The sequence below is a fragment of the Myxocyprinus asiaticus genome, chromosome 13, assembly GCF_019703515.2.
Source record: "Myxocyprinus asiaticus isolate MX2 ecotype Aquarium Trade chromosome 13, UBuf_Myxa_2, whole genome shotgun sequence".
In the NCBI taxonomy this organism is placed as follows: domain Eukaryota; kingdom Metazoa; phylum Chordata; class Actinopteri; order Cypriniformes; family Catostomidae; genus Myxocyprinus; species Myxocyprinus asiaticus.
In genome coordinates this window covers 4669685-4690154 of record NC_059356.1, presented here as the reverse complement: position 1 = coordinate 4690154, position 20470 = coordinate 4669685, and the positions used below count along the sequence as shown (strand labels likewise).

At 36.9% G+C, this 20470-nt stretch overlaps 1 protein-coding gene across 1 annotated transcript in view; it reads right to left on the bottom strand.

Moving 5' to 3' along the window:
• Positions 1-19950, bottom strand: part of LOC127450349 (gastrula zinc finger protein XlCGF57.1-like) — a 29329-nt gene extending 9379 nt beyond the window's left edge. The window contains exon 1 of the mRNA XM_051714402.1: positions 19676-19950. Coding sequence (XP_051570362.1) covers positions 19676-19778 — 103 coding nt within the window. The 5' untranslated portion in view covers positions 19779-19950. The remainder of the gene's footprint in view (positions 1-19675) is intronic.
• Between the last annotated feature and the right edge of the window lie 520 nt (positions 19951-20470).

The window sequence follows — 20470 nt, the reverse complement described above, 5'->3', positions numbered from 1 at the left end:
ATTTTTATTTCTAATTTGGAAGAAATACTGTCAATACTTTATAGATTTTTTATTATTATTTTACTCAAATACATACCTATAAATAGTAATTCCAGCGAAACTGATAATTTTGCAGTGATCTCTTATTTTTTTCCAGAGCTATATATATTACACACACACACACACACACACACACACACACACACACACACACACACACAGTTGTGCTCAAAAGTTTGCATACCCTTGGAGAATTGGTAATATATGTACCATTTAAAAGAAAACATGAGTGAGCAGGCAAAACACATTTCTTTTATTTCTTATGAGATTCATATTCAACTGTAGGTTATAACAGAATGGCACAATCATAAAACAAAACATGGCAACAAAGAAAATAATTAAATGACCCCTGTTCAAAAGTCTGCATACCCTTAGTTCTTAATACTGTGTATTGCCCCCTTTAGCATCAATGACAGCATGCAGTCTTTTGTAACAGTTGTCTATGAGGCCCCAAATTCTTGCAGGTGGTATAGCTGCCCATTCCTCTTGGCAAAATGCCTCCAGGTCATGCAAAGTCTTTGGTCGTCTTGCATGAACCGCACGTTTGAGATCTCCCCAGAGTGGCTCAATGATATTAAGGTCAGGAGACTGTGATGGCCACTCCAGAACCTTCACCTTTTTCTGCTGTAACCACTGGAGGGTCAACTTGGCCTTGTGCTTAGGGTCATTGTCGTGCTGGAATGTCCAAGAGCGTCCCATGCGCAGCTTTTGTGCAGAACAATGCAAATTGTCTGCCAGTATTTTCTGATAACATGCTGCATTCATCTTGCCATCAATTTTCACAAGATTCCCCGTGCCTTTAGAGCTCACACACCCCCAAAACATCAGTGAGCCACCACCACGCTTCACAGTGGGGATGGTATTCTTTTCACTATAGGCCTTGTTTACCCCTCTCCAAACATAGAGCTTTATGGTTGTGACCATAAGCGCTATTTTGGTCTCGTCACTCCAAATTACAGTGTGCCAGAAGCTGTGAGGTGTGTCAAGTTGTTGTCGGGCATATTGTAACCGGGCTTTTTTGTGGCATTGGCGCAGTAAAGGCTTCTTTCTGGCAACTCAACCATGCAGCTCATTTCTGTTTAAGTATTGTTGTATTGTGCTCCTTGAAACAACCACACCGTCTTTTTCCAGAGCAGCCTGTATTTCTCCTGAGGTTACCTGTGGGGTTTTCTTTGTATCCCGAACAATTCTTCTGGCAGTTTTGGCTGAAATCTTTCTTGGTCTACCTGACCTTGGCTTGGTATCAAGAGATCCCTGAATTTTCCACTTCTTAATAAGTGATTGAACAGTACTGATTGGCATTTTCAAGGATTTGGATATCTTTTTATATCCTTTTCCATCTTTATAAAGTTCCATTACCTTGTTACGCAGGTCTTTTGACAGTTCTTTTCTGCTCCCCATGGCTCAGTATCTAGCCTGCTCAGTGCATCCACGTGAGAGCTAACAAACTCATTGACTATTTATATACAGGCACTAACTGCAATTTAAAAAGCCACAGGTGTGGGAAATTAATCTTTAATTGCCATTTAAACCTGTGTGTGTCACCTTGTGTGTCTGTAACAAGGCCAAACATTCAAGGGTATGTAAAATTTTGATCAGGGCCATTTGGGTGATTTCTGTTACCATTATGATTTAAAAATGAGCCAAACAACTATGTGATGATAAATGGCTGCATATGATCACTATCCTTAAATAAAAGACTATATTATAAAAAATATTTTCAAAATCAATGCCAAAATTTCACAATTTCTGCCAGGGTATGCAAACTTTTGAGCACAACTGTGTGTGTGTGTGTATATATATATATATATATATACACACACACACACACACACACCCGGTCAAAAGTTTTGAAACACTTGACTGAAATATTTCTCATGATCTTAATCTTTTGATCTGAAGGCGTATGCTTAAATGTTTGAAATTAGTTTTGTAGACAAAAATATAATTGTGCCACCATATTAATTTATTATGAAACTAAAATTGTAATTAAAAAAAAAAGTTTTTGAAATTGATGACCAAATAATAAAGAAAAGCAGCCAATAAGTGCCCAACATAGATGGGAACTCCTTCAATACTGTTTAAAAAGCATCCCAGGGTGATACCTCAAGAAGTTGGTTGAGAAAATGTCAAGAGTACATGTCTGCAAATTCTAGGCAAAGGGTAAATACTTTGAAGATGCTAAAATATAACACAGTTTTGATTTATTTTGGATTTTGTTTAGTCACAACATAATTCCCATCAGTTCCATTTATGTTATTCCATAGTTTTGATGACTTTACTATTATTCTAAAATGTGAAAAAAACATTTCTTTAAATTGAAGAAAACCTTTGACCGGTAGTATATATATATATATATTTAAATCTTAACTCCAATGTCTTGCCATTTGTTTGGGGTTTTAATGCATGTAAACCCAAACAGTTAGGTGGCCTAGGTTTACCTAATTTTTCAGCATTATTATTAAGCTGCAAACTGCAGAGCCATTGTCTATTGGTGAGACACTTTTCCAGGTACATTTCAAGCTGATACTCCATCATGGCTAGCGATCGAGCAAAATACAGATTACGCCTCCCTATGTGCCTTGCTCTTTGCAAAAACCAAGCCAACAAAAGGTGGTTTCTGGCAATAATTTTATTCTTAATAAATCAAAATATGGAATTAGATTAGAAAAGCATTTCATTTACTAAATACTATCTGTCATAACCATTCATTCAATCCCTCATCTTCAGATAAGGTCTTCACAGAGTGGGGGAGAAAGGGAAACCTCATCATCAGAGACTTATATGTTAATAATGCTTTTGTCACTTTCTCCGAATTGAGAGGGAAGTATGCTCTCCCTTCTTCAAACTTTTTCAGATACATTCAAAACAGAAATTATACCCGTACAAACATCTAACACTTTGAATCTTTAACTACTGAATGCAAAATATATGAATTATTTTCAAATCCAGCCAATGCCTCAGGCTTGGTTTCTACAATCCCAATTCCGAAAAAGTTGGGACAGTATGAAAAATGCTAATAAAAACAAAAATGAGTGATCTGTAAATTATAATCACCCTTTGATGTATTGAAAGCTCTACAACTAAACATTATATGATGTTATACCCTGTGAATTTCATTTTTATTTTTATTATTTTTTTTATGTACAATAATTTAAAATCAGATGACTGCAATACACAGTCGAGTGTTTACCAATGTGAAACAACACCATTTCTTCTAATAACACTTATCAAGCATTTGGGCACTGAAGACACAAGTTTAAGTTTAGAAAGTGGATTTTCCCCCATTCATTCATTATGTAGGTCTTCAGCTGCACAATTGTACTGGGTCTTCGTTGCCAGATGGTGTGCTTAATAATTTACAAATCACTCCTTTTTGCTTTTATTAGCATTTTTCATACTGTCCCAACATTTTCGGAATTGGGGTTGTAAATTTGTAAATGCTTTAATAAGCAAAACAGAATTATTTTATTTTCAACTACATGGGAGGTAGATTTAGGAGTAGGGGTTTAGAACTGCCGATCTAAATCAGCCGAACTTCATTTTAAATTTGTGATCGGCTGACTGTGCCTAGATTCAGGGCCAATCTTTTTTTGATTGCTGCACGCACTAACACCACACATTCTCAATTGGAGATGGTCATGACTGCAGGCAAGCCAATCTAGCACCCGCACTCTCTGCTTACACAACCATGCACTTGTAATCCGGGCAGTATGTGGTTTGAAGCTGTCCTTCTGGAAAATGCAGGGATGTCCCTGGAAAAGATGGAGCTGGATGTTGCTCCAAAATTTACATATCTGTCTGCATTCATGGTGTTCTCACAGATGTGTGAGTTACTCATGCCATGGGTACTGACACACCCCTGACCCATACAGACACTGGCTTTTGGACCTGACGCTAATAAAAACTTGGATGGTCCTTTTCCTCTTTGGCCCGAATAACACGATGGCTGGTTTTAAAAAAAACAACAAAAAAAAAAACAATTGAAGTATGGACTCTTCAGATGAAAAAACACAGTTCCACTGTTATACTTTAAATCTAAGATGAGATCGAGCCCAGAGAAGTAGCCAGAGCTTCTGGACAGTGTTGATGATGGGGAACATTGTTCTCAAAGTGCTGGATTATTTGCTGAAGAATCTGTTGGCAAACTGACAAGTCTTGAACGATCCTTGCTCTTGAAGGACTAGGCTATTTTGGAGTCTCCTTATACAGTATATAGTACTATGACAAAATTGCCTCAATTGTTTAACATCTCCTGTTTCACGTCGCCTTATTTCAAATTGTTATTAGTCTTAAATTACCCGTTTCAACTTTTTTGGAGCATGTTGCAATCATCTGATTTCAAATTACTGAACATTTAAAAAATAAATAAATAAATAAAACAAAACAAAACAAAACAAAAAAAAAAAAAATCAAAAGAAACTTCATGTGTGTAGTTGTAGTGCTTTCAATATATCAAAGGGTGAATATAATTTACAAATCACTCCTTTTTGTTTTTATTGGCATTTTTTATACTGTCCCAACTTTTTCAGAATTGAGGTTGTACATTTTTAAATGCTTTAATAGGCAAAACAGAATTCTTTATTTTTTCAACTACATGGGATGTAGATTTAGGAGTAGGGATGAACTGCCGATCTAAATCAGCCGATCTTCTTTTTAAATATCAGCCGATCGTGCCTAGATTCAGGGCCAATCTTTTTTTGATTGCTGCAGGCACTAAATCCCATAGACACTGCTACTCTAATAAAAAAGGGTGTGCTCAGACCTCAAAGCATGACATTGCGGCGAATTTAGGGCGAGTTATTGGCAAATAAATAAGTATTCATGAATTTACAATTTAAGACATGCTGTAATTCAAATGAATATACCGGTTTATTTGAAAAATATGAATGGATTACATGTGAATGAATATTAAGGTCCCCATTTTCAAGAGTCATCAAGAGTCAGTATTCCAGCGGAATACTACAGATTGTAGTAGAGTAGATCAAACATATTAACTGTGGTTTTTAATAATTATTTTATTTATTCTTAAAGTTCTCTCATTACTAAGGACATGACAGGTCTACCATAATGCTAATTTTGGCATTGTTTTAAATCAAAAAGAAAATGTATTTTATCAGTTGTTTTTGAATCTCTTTCAATCAAATTGTGTAGACAATATTATTATATTTACTGTGGACCAAAACCCCATCTCTAAACCTAAGCATAGAGTGTAACACCGTAACCTACCTAGAGCATAAACATAACCTTGATATTTAATGTTAACAGCCCTAAAGAAAGCGACACTTCCGGGTTCTGACAACAAAAGCCCAACAACATAACTGGAAGATTTTTGAAATTTAAAGTTATGATCACCTGGATATAGGGATTGGACGATATATTGATACTGTTATTTACAATTTTACACATAAATTTTATGGTCATGGGAAAAAAAACTAAATCGATAGCAAAATAGATCAAGTACTTAAACAACAGCCCATTAGATAGCAGAATTATACACTGCCTGGACAAAAAAAAAGTCATCATTTGGATTTAAATAAGCAGATGCTTAAGAGCCTATGATTGGATCATTATTGCAGTGATTAATACGTTTCAGCTGGCAACAATTCTTTTAACCCTAACTGATGCAGTGTAGCTTCTCATTTCTTAAACAACCATGTCGGAAGACGTATCCTGTGGTCGTGGAAAAGTTATTACTGTGTTTCAGAATGGGCAAATTATTGGCCTGCATCAAGAAAAGAAGATTGCTGAATTCACTGGAATTGAGTTAAGAACTGTCCAACGCATTATTAAAACCTGGAAGGATAGTGGTGAACCGTCAGCTTAGATTTAGAAATGTGGTTGGAAAAAAGTCTTGAATGATCGTGATCGGAGATGACTAAAACGCTTGGTCACATCGTAAAAAAATCAACAGTAGAACTCACGGCTATGTTTAATAGTGAAAGTAAGAGCATTTCCACATGCACAATGCCACAAGAAAGCCATGTGTTAGTGAGGCTAATCAGAAAAAAACTATTTAAATTTGCTAGGGAGCCTAAAGATTGGACTGTGGAGCAATGGAAAAAGGTCATGTGGTCTGATGAGTCCAGATTTACCCTATTCCAAAGCGATGGGCGCATCATGGTAAGAAGTGAAGCGCATGAAACGATGCACCCGCCATGCATAGTGCCAAAAATGTATGCAGTTCTGGACAGAAATAAATGTTGTGATGTTGCATAAGGTTGTCGAAACAATGCCACGATGAATGCACACTGTAATCAAAGCTAAAGGCGGTCCAACGAAATATTAGAGAATGCTTTTTTTTTTGGCCAAGGGTGTATAATTTACCACTGAGACAGAACCATTAAAAAAGTTGTTGACAGCATGGATACGTCGGAGACTATTCAAAATCTGCCTTCCTCTTTCAAATCCAGAGTTTGGAAGCATTTTGTTTAGTCCAGGGATTTTGAAGGTTTTATTTGTTTGTGATCTTTTCTAATGTATATGAGAAACTGAACACTAATAACACTGCATCTTAAACATCACCTATGTTCTGTTTGTGTAGATGACAAAAAGTAGAGCACTGTAAAGCGCATTAAAGGGTTTTTTCTGCATTAAAAAATTCATAATAATCATTTCGTATTTGGCGCTTTACGCAAGCCATCATAGACTCATTAGCGCGAGGGATCCACTCTAATAGATTATTTTAGAATGCACCAAAATACATACATTCTGTTAGAATGGTGTTTTTATTACTATATACACACTATACAATATGTTTAGTGTACTTCAAAAAACACTTTTCACCTCTCAGAAGGCTGCTTTTTGTTTAAACTATCCCTTTAAGTTGCAAGGACTGCAGGACTTAATAGTATATGTTCACATCTCAGAAGGCTGTTTTTTAATTTAAAGGTCAGTCAAATGTAAAGACTTATTTTAGGGTTAGTATTGCTTATGTTCATAAATAAATGGTTACATACAAATTATTTCAGGCACTTTTATATTAATTTAATAATGCATTTGGTGATTTGATAACAGTTCTCTGAAGTCCTTTGAAGAATAATGAGAAACGGCGAGTAAAATATCGCAATATATCGCAGTTTTGTATCGCAGAATACCAAAAACAAAGAATAGCAATAATATCGTATCGTGACCTAAATATCGCTATAATATTGTATCACCAGTTACTTTGTAACTGGTTGAGAAGATGCAGACTATCTGTAAGTTATGTAAAACCATAAACATGTACACAGCTGTCCCTTGCATGTTATACATTTTGATTTCAACCCGTATTTTTCAGGGATGTTCTGTTCAGTCATACTGCCTGTCCTGCACCTGTTAAGCCTGAATGTAGCCAACTGTTCTTGAAGGTTTTATTTGTTTGTGATCTTTTCTAATGTATATGAGAAACTTAACACTAATAACACTGCATCTTAAACATCACCTATGTTCTGTTTGTGTAGATGACAAAAAGTAGAGCACTGTAAAGCACACAGCACATGCAGACTTTATATTTAGATTTTTACTTTTGCTGTTTAATCAGCACATTAATCCATATAGGGAATGGCTTAACCTGAAATGAGAAGCTACCATCAAAAACATACGCATTTAAAGTGCTTCATTCTGCCAAAATACAAGCTCAATTTAAGTAGACGAGAAAAGTTGAAGAAATTCCGAGATAAATAGATTACTACTGTATCGTAAAATGTAAGTCAATGTAGTATAAATAAATAGTAATAATAAATAATCATTACATAAATTTTAAGCAATACATCACAATCAAGAGTGCTGTTGTACTAAAAAGTTTATCAATGCTTTCATTAATACAGCGATTCACTGCTGTGTAGCATGTTGTGTTTTGGAAGCACTTCATTTAATTAAAATAATGCAATGGTATGTTATAAAAGTAACTGTCCTGTTTTCAGTGATTCAAGTTCTATGAATTTATTTTATTAGACAGTTTTTTTATGATGATAAAATATAATTACCCTCAACTTTAAAACATGGAATTCAGAAAAAATAAGACAGATTTCATAGGGCTCTACTCCTATTTGAACTGCGAATTTACAGTTAAAGTCAGATGTTTACATACACCTTAAATTTAGACTCAGTTTTCCACAATTCCTGGCATTTAATCATAGAAATAATTCTGTCTTATGTCAGTTAGGATCTCTACTTTATTTTAAGAATGTAAAATGTCAGAATAATAGTAGAGAGAATGATTTACTTCAGCTTTTATTTCATCAAATTCCCAGTGGGTCATAAGTTTACATACACATTGTTAGTATTTGGTAGCATTGCCTTTAAATTGTTTAACTTCGGTCAAACGTTTTGGGTATCCTTACACAAGCTCCTCACAATAAGTTGCTGGAATTTTGGCCCATTCCTCCAGATAGAACTGGTCAGGGTTCATACACATTTTTACCATTAATTTTCCATGACTTTTGAGGCGAATTTTCATGACCATACATTTCCCAAAACGTCTATGTACACGTCAAATAAGAAAAATCCATGTCAAAATTTACCAGAGCATATCTTAACTAAAATGAATGACAACTGACAAGCTATATGGTTTACTACAAAATAAACATTTATTTAAATAACGCTCACTGACACATCAGTATGACTGTTAAATAATATAACATGTCAAACCCTGAGAACTCCATTGTGTAGCCTTCATAAACATAAATGACTCAGAGGACAAGAATGTTTGAAAAAAGAAAAAAGAAAAGAAGGAAATAAAAGTGTCCAGTAACACTGACATTAACTTAATTAAGATTAAAACAGCAGACTTTAATGCTGTGGAGGTGCATTAGGTCCCAATGCAAGATAACTCCAATGAACAAAATGCTTTTAGGATAAATGAGCCATGGGCCACTTTAAATCATGTGGAGGGCTGGATCCGGTCCACGGGCCGTAAGTTGCCCAGGTCTGGTCTATACACTTTGTTATGATTAAAACAGCAGACTTTAACGCTGACTGGAGCCAGCAACAAAGATACAGTCAGTCAGGTGTTGGAACCCTATTAACTAGAAGCTACTGACATGTAACACAAACGCATTGTCACCAGGACTTGCACTCTAAAATGGGCTTTTTCGGTTAAAATATGACATTCTCCTTGGTTATATATATATATGAGAGAAATTGAGACAAACATTTGATCCTTTCTGCTGATGTCAGCCTTTGTTTTCTTGAAGTGTGGAGCACTTGCTCATTGACCTTGTGAATAAACCACGCTGCCTGATGCCATTTCTGTAAAATGAGACCACCATCTAGTGGTAGCTGCTTTGCTCACATAAAGTTACATGTGGATCATGCAAGGCAAAACCAGCAGAAAGGAAGTCTCAAAATTCAAATGAATCAAAGGAAATCGATACAAACAAATGTCAATGAATGTGTGTGTATCTCTTGTTCCACAAATGCACATTCAATGCTTCACAAGAACAATGTGTGTTTAATTTGGAAGATTTCCCTTTGGTTGCACACACAAATTGTGATGTATTTGTATAAAAAGGAACACTTGTATTCACAAATCTCTCTCTATTTGTACAAATTCCAAAACATTTATTTAATGATACATTTCACAGATGCAAGTTTAAATGCATTTTTTGAGGGTTGAAATACACATTAAGTTTTTTCAAATGAATGGGTAGATATCCACTCATTTATGAATAAATTTAGGACTTATCCATTGGTAGTTGTTTGTGTGTGAGTCGGCCATGGTAAAAACAGCTAAACAAAAGTCTCAAAATTCAAATGAATCAAACAGAATCAACACAAATAGACATCAGTGAATGCACGTGTGTTACTTGATCCACAAATGCACATTCAATACTTCACAAGACCATTTCGTGTTTGATTTGGAACATCTTCCTTTGGTTGCATGTACACAAATTGTAATATATATATATATATAAGGGAACATCTGTGTTCACAAATATATCTCTATTTGTACAAATCCCAGCACATTCATTTAATTTTGAATTTCACATATACAAGTTAAAAGGCATTTGTCTGTGGATTGTAAGATACATTTGCAACATTTATTAAATTGATGGATAAGTAGGTGCACATTTGTTAATAATTTTGAGTCTAATTTCATCCCATACCTTTTCTGTATCCTGCAACATTTTCCTGCCATTCATTATGCATGTGTGTGTTTGTTTTTGTGCAACTGATGTTGTCATCATGCTTAAATCGACAAAAACATATGTGCAAGTCATTTTACTTCCTGAACAAGTGCGGACCCGAGTACAGTTTGCTTTCTCACTCATGCAAACCGCGCCACAGTTCCAGTGCAACTGAACTCAGACCACCTCCTACAGGTAGTCTCGTGTTCTGTAATGCAGTCTGCAAAACAGTTTTCACATTACCAAATTTTCATGTGAACCGTGCTCTGTTTCGGACTAAACTGCCAGCCTGAAAGCCCCCTGTTTTTGCTCCGGTACACTGCTGCGACTCTTGACAGAAAGATCAAGGGACAGTGACAACCAGCACAGGTCTTCTCTCATGTTTTCTATTAAAAACAGGAGAACATATGTGATACTGAGACTTTTAATGATTGCTCATCAAGAAGTGAATAATAACACTGCTCAGACTCAAGCAAACATCACCATAAGCTTAATTAACATGGCAAGTTATTACATACATTTAAAGCCTTAATATATTCAAACAATAATGTAAATATGAAATTTACTAATTCCTTGCACACTATCCATATGAACTTGAGCAATCGTGAGCGAACATTTCAAGCCTTAATGAGGTGCCAAATGCAACACCGCATGGCACTACGCCTATTCACAAACTACTCAGTTTATGCAGCAATGCATTTTGCATACTGCTGCTCCGCGCGGGCTCTGAATAGCGCTTATTCACGTTGCTCCGCGATCGCGTCAAACTTGAAGAATTATTAGCACACTTGTACTGCTGAAAATATTTGTTAGAAAATTCCATGACTTTTCCAAAACATTCAGTGTTAACTTGTTTTTCCATGACATTTCCAGGCCTGGAAAACACAATTTCTATGACCATACGAACCCTGACTGATGTAACTGAGTCAGGTTTGTAAGCCTCCTTGCTCGCACACACTTTTTCAGTTCTGCCCACAAATTCTCTATCGGACTGAGGTCAGGGCTTTGTGATGGCCACTCCAATACCTTGACTTTGTTGTCCTTAAGCCATTTTGCCACAACTTGAGGTATGCTAGGGGTCATTGTTCAATTGGAAGACCCATTTGTGACTGAGCTTTAACTTCCTGGTTGATGTCTTGAGATGTTGCTTCAATATATCCACATAATTTTCCTTCCTCACGATGCCATCTATTTTGTGATGTGCACCAGTAGTAAATCACTGCCACCCCCATGCTTCACGGTTGGGATGGTGTTCTTCGACTTGCAAGACTCACCCTTTTTCCTCCAAACATAACAATGATCATTATAGCCAAACAGTTCAATTTTTGTTTCATTAGACCAGAGAACATTTCTCCAAAAAGTAAGATCTTTGTTCCAATGTGCACTTGCAAACTGTAGTCTGGCTTTTTTATGGCGGTTTTGGAGCACTGCTGAGCAACCTTTTAGGTTATGTAAATATAGGACTCGTTTTACTGTGGATATAGATACTTGTCTACCCGTTTCCTCCAGCATCTTCACAAGGTCCTTTGCTGTGGTTCTGGGATTGATTTGCACTTTTCACACCAAACTACGTTCATCTCTAGGAGACAGAATGCGTCTCCTTCCTGAGTGCTATGATGGCTGAGTGTTCCCATGGTGTTTATACTTGCGTACTATTGTTTGTACGGATGAATGTGGTACCTTCAGGCATTTGGAAATTGCTCCCAAGGATGAACCAGACTTGTGAAGGTCCACTATTGTTTTTCCTGACGTCTTGGATAATTTATTTTGATTTTTCCATGATTTCAAGCAAAGAGGCACAACGTTGCCAACCTTCTATCGACGTTGCAATGACGTGGCCAAAAGGTTGGCAATTTTACATTGTGTGATGAAGATTGTCACCACGCTATCACAATGTTGTTGTTTTACCATCGTTCCGAGTCACTGATTAAAGTCGTGCTTCGTTATATTGACTACCACTGTACACATCACTGTCCTGAAGCGCGAATTTTAAATTTAAATTTCAACTGACAGTTGGGCCATCTGAAGCAGATCTGCTGTGATTCATTGAGGATATGCGAGTAATGCTTTTTATTTCTGCATCAGTGAAATAAAATTAGCAAATATTGAAACAATAATTTGGGAGTTAAATGTGTAAAATGTAATGTAATGTTTGAATTGTTTTATTGTTCAAATAAACGAATACCCAGCAATTCAATTTTGACATTGTTTTGTGAATTTGTGATACGTTACACGTCCGTTATTAATATTGGTGTATCTTAAAGTGGATATTCAGCCTTTTCTGTGTAAATTTTTAATGATTTGTCTTGACATTTTCAGTGGGATGTCGCAATGAGCCGCTTATGTGGAAACGCAATTAAGATAAAAACAAGTTGTTGTTGCATACAAGTTTTATGTATGTTTAAACAAATCTTCCATCAAATAATGTGTGAAAAGGTGGAACAGAAACATTATAATTAGCCTAAATCATTAGAAAGCCAGGACTTTCCATAATACTAACTGTTTATAACTCAAAATGTGTTTCATGGTCAAAGTGACACAATGATGGAGCAGGTCTCATACATTATCCACCATACAATGATGTTAAAAAAATGTTTAAGCCAAAATTGTAAATTTGCTGGGTCTCAGGAGGTCATGGTAAAATCTTTGCTAGTGCTGGAATAAAAGAAATTAATCAGTGTTAGTGTTTGTTGTTTTTTTTGTTTTTTTTAACTCAACAGCCCAACATTCTCAAGTTGAGGTAAGCTGGTTAAAGAATTACGTATTTTCTTAAAAACTAATTTTAAAGCTAATTATAAAATATTAATGTCTTATGTTCAAGAATAGAAAACAAAAGACAATTTCGCTGGATTAAAAAAAAAAATGCTGGATATTGTGGCATGCGTAAGTAATAGTGTAGAAATGTATACACACAATTCACAATGTATGAAAAATGGCTGCTGACCAGTTATTTACAAATACTTTATTTTTTTATCCAAACATGCCAGTGGACTACAGATTAGTTATACATGCGGACAGTCATTCCACAACATTTGAAAGGTAATGCTTTTCTTACTTTCTTTTTCAGAATGCAGACATGATATGAAAGCTATCTTCTAGCCATCTAACAGCTGAATGGGACAGCCATCACAATTAAAGCAAACATTCAAAACTGTCAATGCACAACCCCAATTCCGAAAAAGTTGGGACAGTATGAAAAATGCTTTATAAATTATATTCACCCTTTGATATATTGAAAGCACTAAAACTAAACATTATATAATGTTTTACCTTGTGAATTGTATTGTTTTTTAGAAAATGTACAGTAATTTCAAAACAGATGATTTCAACATGCTCCAAAAAAAAAAAGCCAATGTTGAGGTGGGCAATTTAAGACTAATAGCACTTTGACGAGTTGAAATAACAAGGTGATGTGAAACAGGAGATGTTAAACAAGTGAGGCAATTGTGTCATAGTATATAAGGAGCCTCCAAAAACAGCCTAGCCCTTCAAGAGCAAGGATCATTCGAGATTTGTCAATTTGCCAACAGATGCTTCAGCAAATAATCCAGCACTTTGAGAACAATGTTCCCCAAAGACAAATTGGGAAGATTTGGGGCATTTCACCCTCTAAAGTGCACAATATAGTTAAAAGATTCAAGGAATCTGGTCAAATCTTGGTGCGTAAAAGGCAAGACGAAAAAACATTTCTGAATGCGCGTGATCTCTGATCCCTCAGACATCACGGTCTTAAAAAATATCATTGATCTGTAATGGATATCATGAACATGGGGTTGGGATCCCTTTAGTAAACCTTTGTTAGTCAACACCACTTTCCGCTGCATCCACAGATGAAAGTTAAGACTTTACAATGTAAAGCAGAAGCCCTACATCAACACTGTCCAGAATCGCTGCTGACTTCTCTGGGCTCGGTCATCTTTTCATCTTAGATGGAAAGTTGAAGAGTGGAACCATGTTTTTTGGTCTGATGAGTCCACATTTCAAATCGTTTTTGAAAAACACAGCCGTCGTGTTCTCTGGGACAAAGAGGAAAATGACCATCTAAGCTGTTATCAGTGTCAGGTCCAAAAGCCAAGCCAGTGTCTGTATGGGCCAGGGTTGTGTTAGTGCCCATGGCATGGGAAATTCGCACATCTGTGAGAACACCATGAATGCAGACAGATATGTACAAACTTTGGAGCAGCATACATTGCCTTCTAGCACCATCATTTCCAGGGACATCCCAGAATTTTCCAGCAGGACAACTTCAAACCACATACTGCCCAGATTACAAGTGCATGGCTGTGTAAGCAGAGAGTGCGGGTGCTAGATTGGCCTGCCTGCAGTCCTGACCATCTCCAACTGAGAATGTGTGGTGCATTATTAAGCATACAATCCAGAAACGAAGACACCGAACAATTGTGCAGCTAAAGACCTACATAATGGATGAATGGGGGAAATTCCACTATCTAAACTTAAACTTGTGTCTTCAGTGCCCAAATGCTTAAGTGTTATTAGAAGAAATGGTGATGTTTCACAGTGGTAAACACTCGACTGTCCCAACTTTTTTTGGAGCGTGTTGCAATCATCTGGTTTGAAATTACTGTACATTTTCAAAAAAACAATAACATTCACAAGGTAAATATTATGAGTGGTTGTGGTGCTTTCAATATAGCAAAAGGTGAATATAATTTGCAAATCAATCCTTTTTGTTTTTATTAGCAATTTTCAAACTGTCCCAACTTTTTCGGAATTAGGGTTGTATTATAAACACAATGCAAGGGAAATAATCCTTTTAAATTTCTGCAACACACCAAATTGAGATGTCCAGAGTGAAAGACACAGAGTTGTGGCACATTGATAAATAAGGCATTATCTTCAAGTTTTGGCCTCGGTGTGGAGCGCTCCTATTCTTTTGTTGTTTTTGTTTGTTTGTCCTGTATTTAGTAAACTTTTTCCAGTCAGTTTTACCAGGGACGAACTGCTGAACATTCGGCAGCATATACCATCTTTCCCGGTTTTTGAATATTTAGATGCTTTGCTGGACAATTTAGTCGGAGGCGCAGCTGTGCTGTTCAAGAGACGCAGGCGAGGGAGACGAGCAGGTGTGCTGGTCAAGCTCTGTCGGCGCGGTTTTCGAACAGCGTTGCCAAGCATTCATCTAGCGAATCTCCGCTCTCTTCCTCACAAAACGGATGAACTACATCTCCTTCAAACTCTGCTGTCTTATGCTTCACAGAAACCATTCTGGACAGCGTTTTACCTCTGCCGGGCTTTCAACTGTTCAGAGAGGATCGCATCGCAGATTTAATAGGGAAAATGAGAGGCGGTGGAACGTGCTTTACATCAATGAAAATTGGTGTACAGATGTAACAACGTTAAAGATGATGTGCTGTCCTAATTTGGAAGCGCTCTTTTTTAACTGTAAGCCGTTCTACGCGTTGCGGGAGTTTTCCTAATTTATTCTGGTCGTGTATATCGCGCCAAACGCGTGGGTGAGTGCCGCGCTGCAACAGCTGGCTGATCAAATCACAGACACAGAACAACAATATCCGGACTGATTTATTTATTATTCTTGGGGATTTTAACAAAGCAAATCTCACACGTGAACTGCCCAAATACAAACAGCACATTACATGCCCAACCAAAGACAGGAACATAGTGGATCACTGCTACACAACAATAAAGGATGCATATCGCTCTGTCCTTAGAGCAGCTTTGGGACTCTCTGATCACTGTCTGGTTCAACTTCTTCCAACCTACAGACAGAAATTAAAATCAGCCAAGCCTGTAGTAAGGACTGTAAAGAGATGGACCAATGAAGCAGAGCGGGAACTACAAACCTGGTATGATTGCACAAATTGGAGTGTTTTTGAGGCTGCAGCCACTGACCTGGATGAGCTCACAGATACTGTTACATCATATATCAGTTTCTGTGGATATATGCATTCCTACTAGGACTTATTTAACATTCAACAATGACAAACCATGGTTTACAGCAGAACTCAGGCAGCTTTGTCAGGCCAAAGAGGATGCTTACAGAGGTGGGGATAAAGTCTTGTACAATCAGGCCAGGAACACACTGAATAAGGAAATCAGAGTGGCTAAAATAAGATACTCCGAGAAGCTGAAAAAAAGTTTTCAGCTAACAACCCTGCATCAGTGTGGAGTGGTATGAAACAACTTACGAATTACAGGACTCCTACCCCCAACCCTGTGGTGGACCAACAACTGGCTGACGACCTGAATGTGTTCTACTGTAGATCTGAAAGGCCCAATCTCACACCTCACACCCGCTCTGACCTTCACTTCACACAAGACCAATACCTCCTGCAACCCCCCTCCTGATACTCAACCTGCACTTAAGTTCTGTGAAGAAGTGCACAGATCTGTGCCATGTCTTTTGGAAACAAAAGACTAGGAAAGCTTCAGGCCCAGATGGCTTTTCACCTACGTGTTTAGATTCTGTGCTAACCAGCTGGCCCCAATCTTCACACAGATCTTCAATAGATCACTGGAGCAGTGTGAAGTCCCATGCTGCTTCAAATGCTCAATCATCATTCCTGTCCCAAAGAAACCAAAAATCACAGGACTTAATGACTGCAGACCTGTCGCCCTGATGTCTGTGGTCATGAAATCATTTGAGAGACTGGTGTTGGCCCACCTGAAGGACATCACTGGACCCTTTCTAGATCCCCTTCAATATGCTTAGAGCAAACAGGTCTGTGGAGGATGCAGTCAACATAGGATTGCATCATATCCTGCAACATCTGGACAGACCAGGGACATATGCAAGGATCCTTTTTGTGGACTTCAGTTCGGCTTTCAACACCATCATCCAGCTATACTCCAGACTAAACTACACCAGCTCTCTGTTCCCATGTCTATCTGTCAGTGGATTACCAGCTTTCTGACGGACAGGCAGCAGCTTGTGAGACAGGGGAAATTCACTTCCAGCACCTGTACAATCAGCACTGGTGCCCCGCAGGGATGTGTGCTCTCCCCACTACTCGTCTCCCTCTACACCAATGACTGCATCACCAAGGACCCCTCTGTCAAGCTCCTGAAGTTTGCAGACGACACCACTGTCATCTGCCTCATCCGAGATGACGATGAGTTTGCATACAGAAGGTAGGTTAAATAGCTGGCTGTCGGGTGCAGTCAAAACAACCTTGAGCTGAACACGCTCAAAACGGTGGAGATGACTGTGAACTTTAGGAGGAACACCCCAACACTGACCCCCCCTCACCATTCTAAACAGCACTGTGGCAGCAGTTGAGTCATTCAGGTTCCTGGGCACAACCATCTCACAGGACCTGAAGTGGGAGACCCACATTGACTCCATTGTGAAAAAGGCCAGCAGAGGTTGTACTTCTTTCGCCAGTTGAGGAAGTTCAACCTGCCACAGGTGCTGCTGATACAGTTCTACTCAGCAGTCATTGAGTCTGTCCTCTGCACTTCAATATATGTCTAGTTTGGTTCAGCTACAAATTCAGATATCAGAAGACTACAAAGGAAAGTTCGAACTGCTGAGAGGATTATTGGTTGCCCCCTGCCCTTCCTTCAAGAACTATACACTTCTAGAATGAGGAAAAAGGCTAGAAATATCACTCTGGACCCCACTCACCCTGCCCACTACCTTTTTGAACTGTTGCCTTCTGGCCGACGCTTCAGAGCTCTGAGCACCAGAACTGTCAGGCACAGGAACAGTTATTTCCCTCAGGCTATCCATCTCATGAACAGTTAAATTGCCCCATTGAGCAATAATTATGTGCACAGTTTAGTCTTTTTATACTTATCCAACACATCCAACCTCTTCTGCCATTACATTCCTTAGCACTGTACATAACAGAAATGTATTTAGATTTGCACTACGCATGTGTATGTATGTATGTATGTATATATATATATATATATATATATATATATATATATATATATATATTATATGCAGGGTTGGGGAGTAACGGAATACATGTAACGGGATTACGTATTTAAAATACAAAATATAAGAAACTGTATTCCACTACAGTTACAACTGACATAATTGGTCATTAGAATACAGTTACATTCAAAATGTATTTTGATAACTGAAGAGATTACTTTGCATTTTATTGTCATTTGTTTCATTTAATATTTAGTTCTTTCAGATGGAAAACATTTATACATATAAATGATGCGATCCAAAGTGCATTTGAACAGCGCTGAAACACTTTCTAATGATGTGTTACATTCATACGAGCAGACAGAGAAGTAAGTTTGAAGTAAGTTTGGAGCAGAAGAAATAGAAATAAACCTTGTGTAAATTGTCAGCTTTATGCTAAGATAAAATGCTATTTCTAGCCATTTTACATGCATGTTACCAGACACAATCATATTTTTTATCAATAAAATTCACATTAGATCATAATTTCTTTTTTTACAGTAAGACCTTTGATATTAGGGCAAAAAATCATATTATTGATAATAATTTTTGTATTGTTTTTCTGTAAAAATATCTAAAAATCCTTAAAACAAGTTCAGTTTGATTAATCTTGTTTTAGAAACAACACTGCATAAGATATTTAGGTTTTTCAGAGAATGTATTTTTAACATGTGTATTTTGTCTTACTGTACTGGCAGAGATTTTATAGTCAAAACAAGTGAAAAAATCTACCAGTGTTGAAGAAGTAATCCAAAGTATTTACAATACTTTACTGACCTTGAGTAATCTAATGGAATATGTTACAAATGACATTTTACAGCATGTATTCTGTAATCTGTAGTGGAATACATTTCAAAAGTAAACCTCCCAACCCTGCATACATGTGTATGTGTGTGTGTGTGTGTGTGTGTGTGTGTGTGTATATATATATATATATATATATACACACACACACACACACACACACACTAGTCTTATTGTGTATTCTATATATACTCTATTTTCTATTCAATTTTTATTTATTATAATTATTTGTTTTTTTTTAAATATTCAATTTTCTATTATTATGTCTTGTTGCTGTTTTTGTATTGTTGTGTACTGGAAGCTTCTGTCACCAAGACAAATTCCTTGTATGTGTAAGCATACTTGGCAATAAAGCTCATTCTGATTCTGATAACCTTAAACAATTGATCAGAACTTGGTGTTTCAGGAGACTGCACAGTCTTTCTCTTCTCAAATAAAATAATTTCTACTCAAATCAATGTTTCATGTCTGTTACATGTACTGTTTTTACAGTGTACATTTTCATTCATTTAATTTTTTATTTATTTAAGAAATAATGGGTAATCGATGGCATCAGTAATAAACAAATGTGGCTGGAACGTCGTCTCGCGGTCGATGAAAGTTGAGACTTCTCACATCTTACATTTCTACGTGGACCCAACGTAGAGAACACGTACCGATTGCAATGATAAAAATGGAACGTGGCAGCGACGTCGCCACAACGTAAGTATGTTTACCTTATAGGTAAACAAACAAGACAAGGTTTGTCTCTGGTTTAATAACTACAGTCATCAAATCTGTTCAACTGTCTGAATGTAAAGAATGAAGAATGAACACCAACCTGTTTGTTCGTCAGTGTGTTCGGTTTTAATTCTGCATGCTTCTGGATAAGCCATATCTTCACTCTCCTCTTTAATAAACATCTTTACAACAGTGTCACACATTTTTCAGTTGTTTCCAGGCGTTTTGCTGCGTTACAGACAACTCGCAATTCTCCCGCCGAAAATAAACACTGGAAATAAAACTTATGAAATCACTGAAGAAATAAAACAGATGAAAGACACACATTTATTCTCATTTGTCGAGAGCAAAAAGCTACTTGCTGCTTGTACTTATTCTCTAATGGCGAATTACAAACTAAAAGCGCATTATCGCCACCTATTGGAAGCATGGACCAGAGACGGAAAATAATCTAAAATTAGGTTTGAAATGTATTACTTTGGCTTTGTGAATATGAAAATTTACCCAAAAGCCAAATACATATTACAGTATAAACAAGATTAATATAATTTAATCTGAAACAAATAACATGGTTTCTGTAATCTGTACTAATTTGTTAAAACAGAAAAACAATTATACAGCAACCAGATTTAGAGATTTTTAAAATCGTTTCTTCATTACTAAAGAAACGGATTGCAAGGGTAACAATTATGAGTAATGTCTCTTATGAAGTTATCTGATTTTACTTGGGAGAAATATGAGAATTCTACAAATTACTCATGTTGAGTTTGGGTATGTGGTGAAAGTTCTAAAATAAAAGAGTATTTATTATCTAATCAGGGCCATTTCTAGCTATAAACAGCAGATTAGGGTCCCTGAGCCACCAGAGGGCCCCCTACCACAGGATTGGTACGGA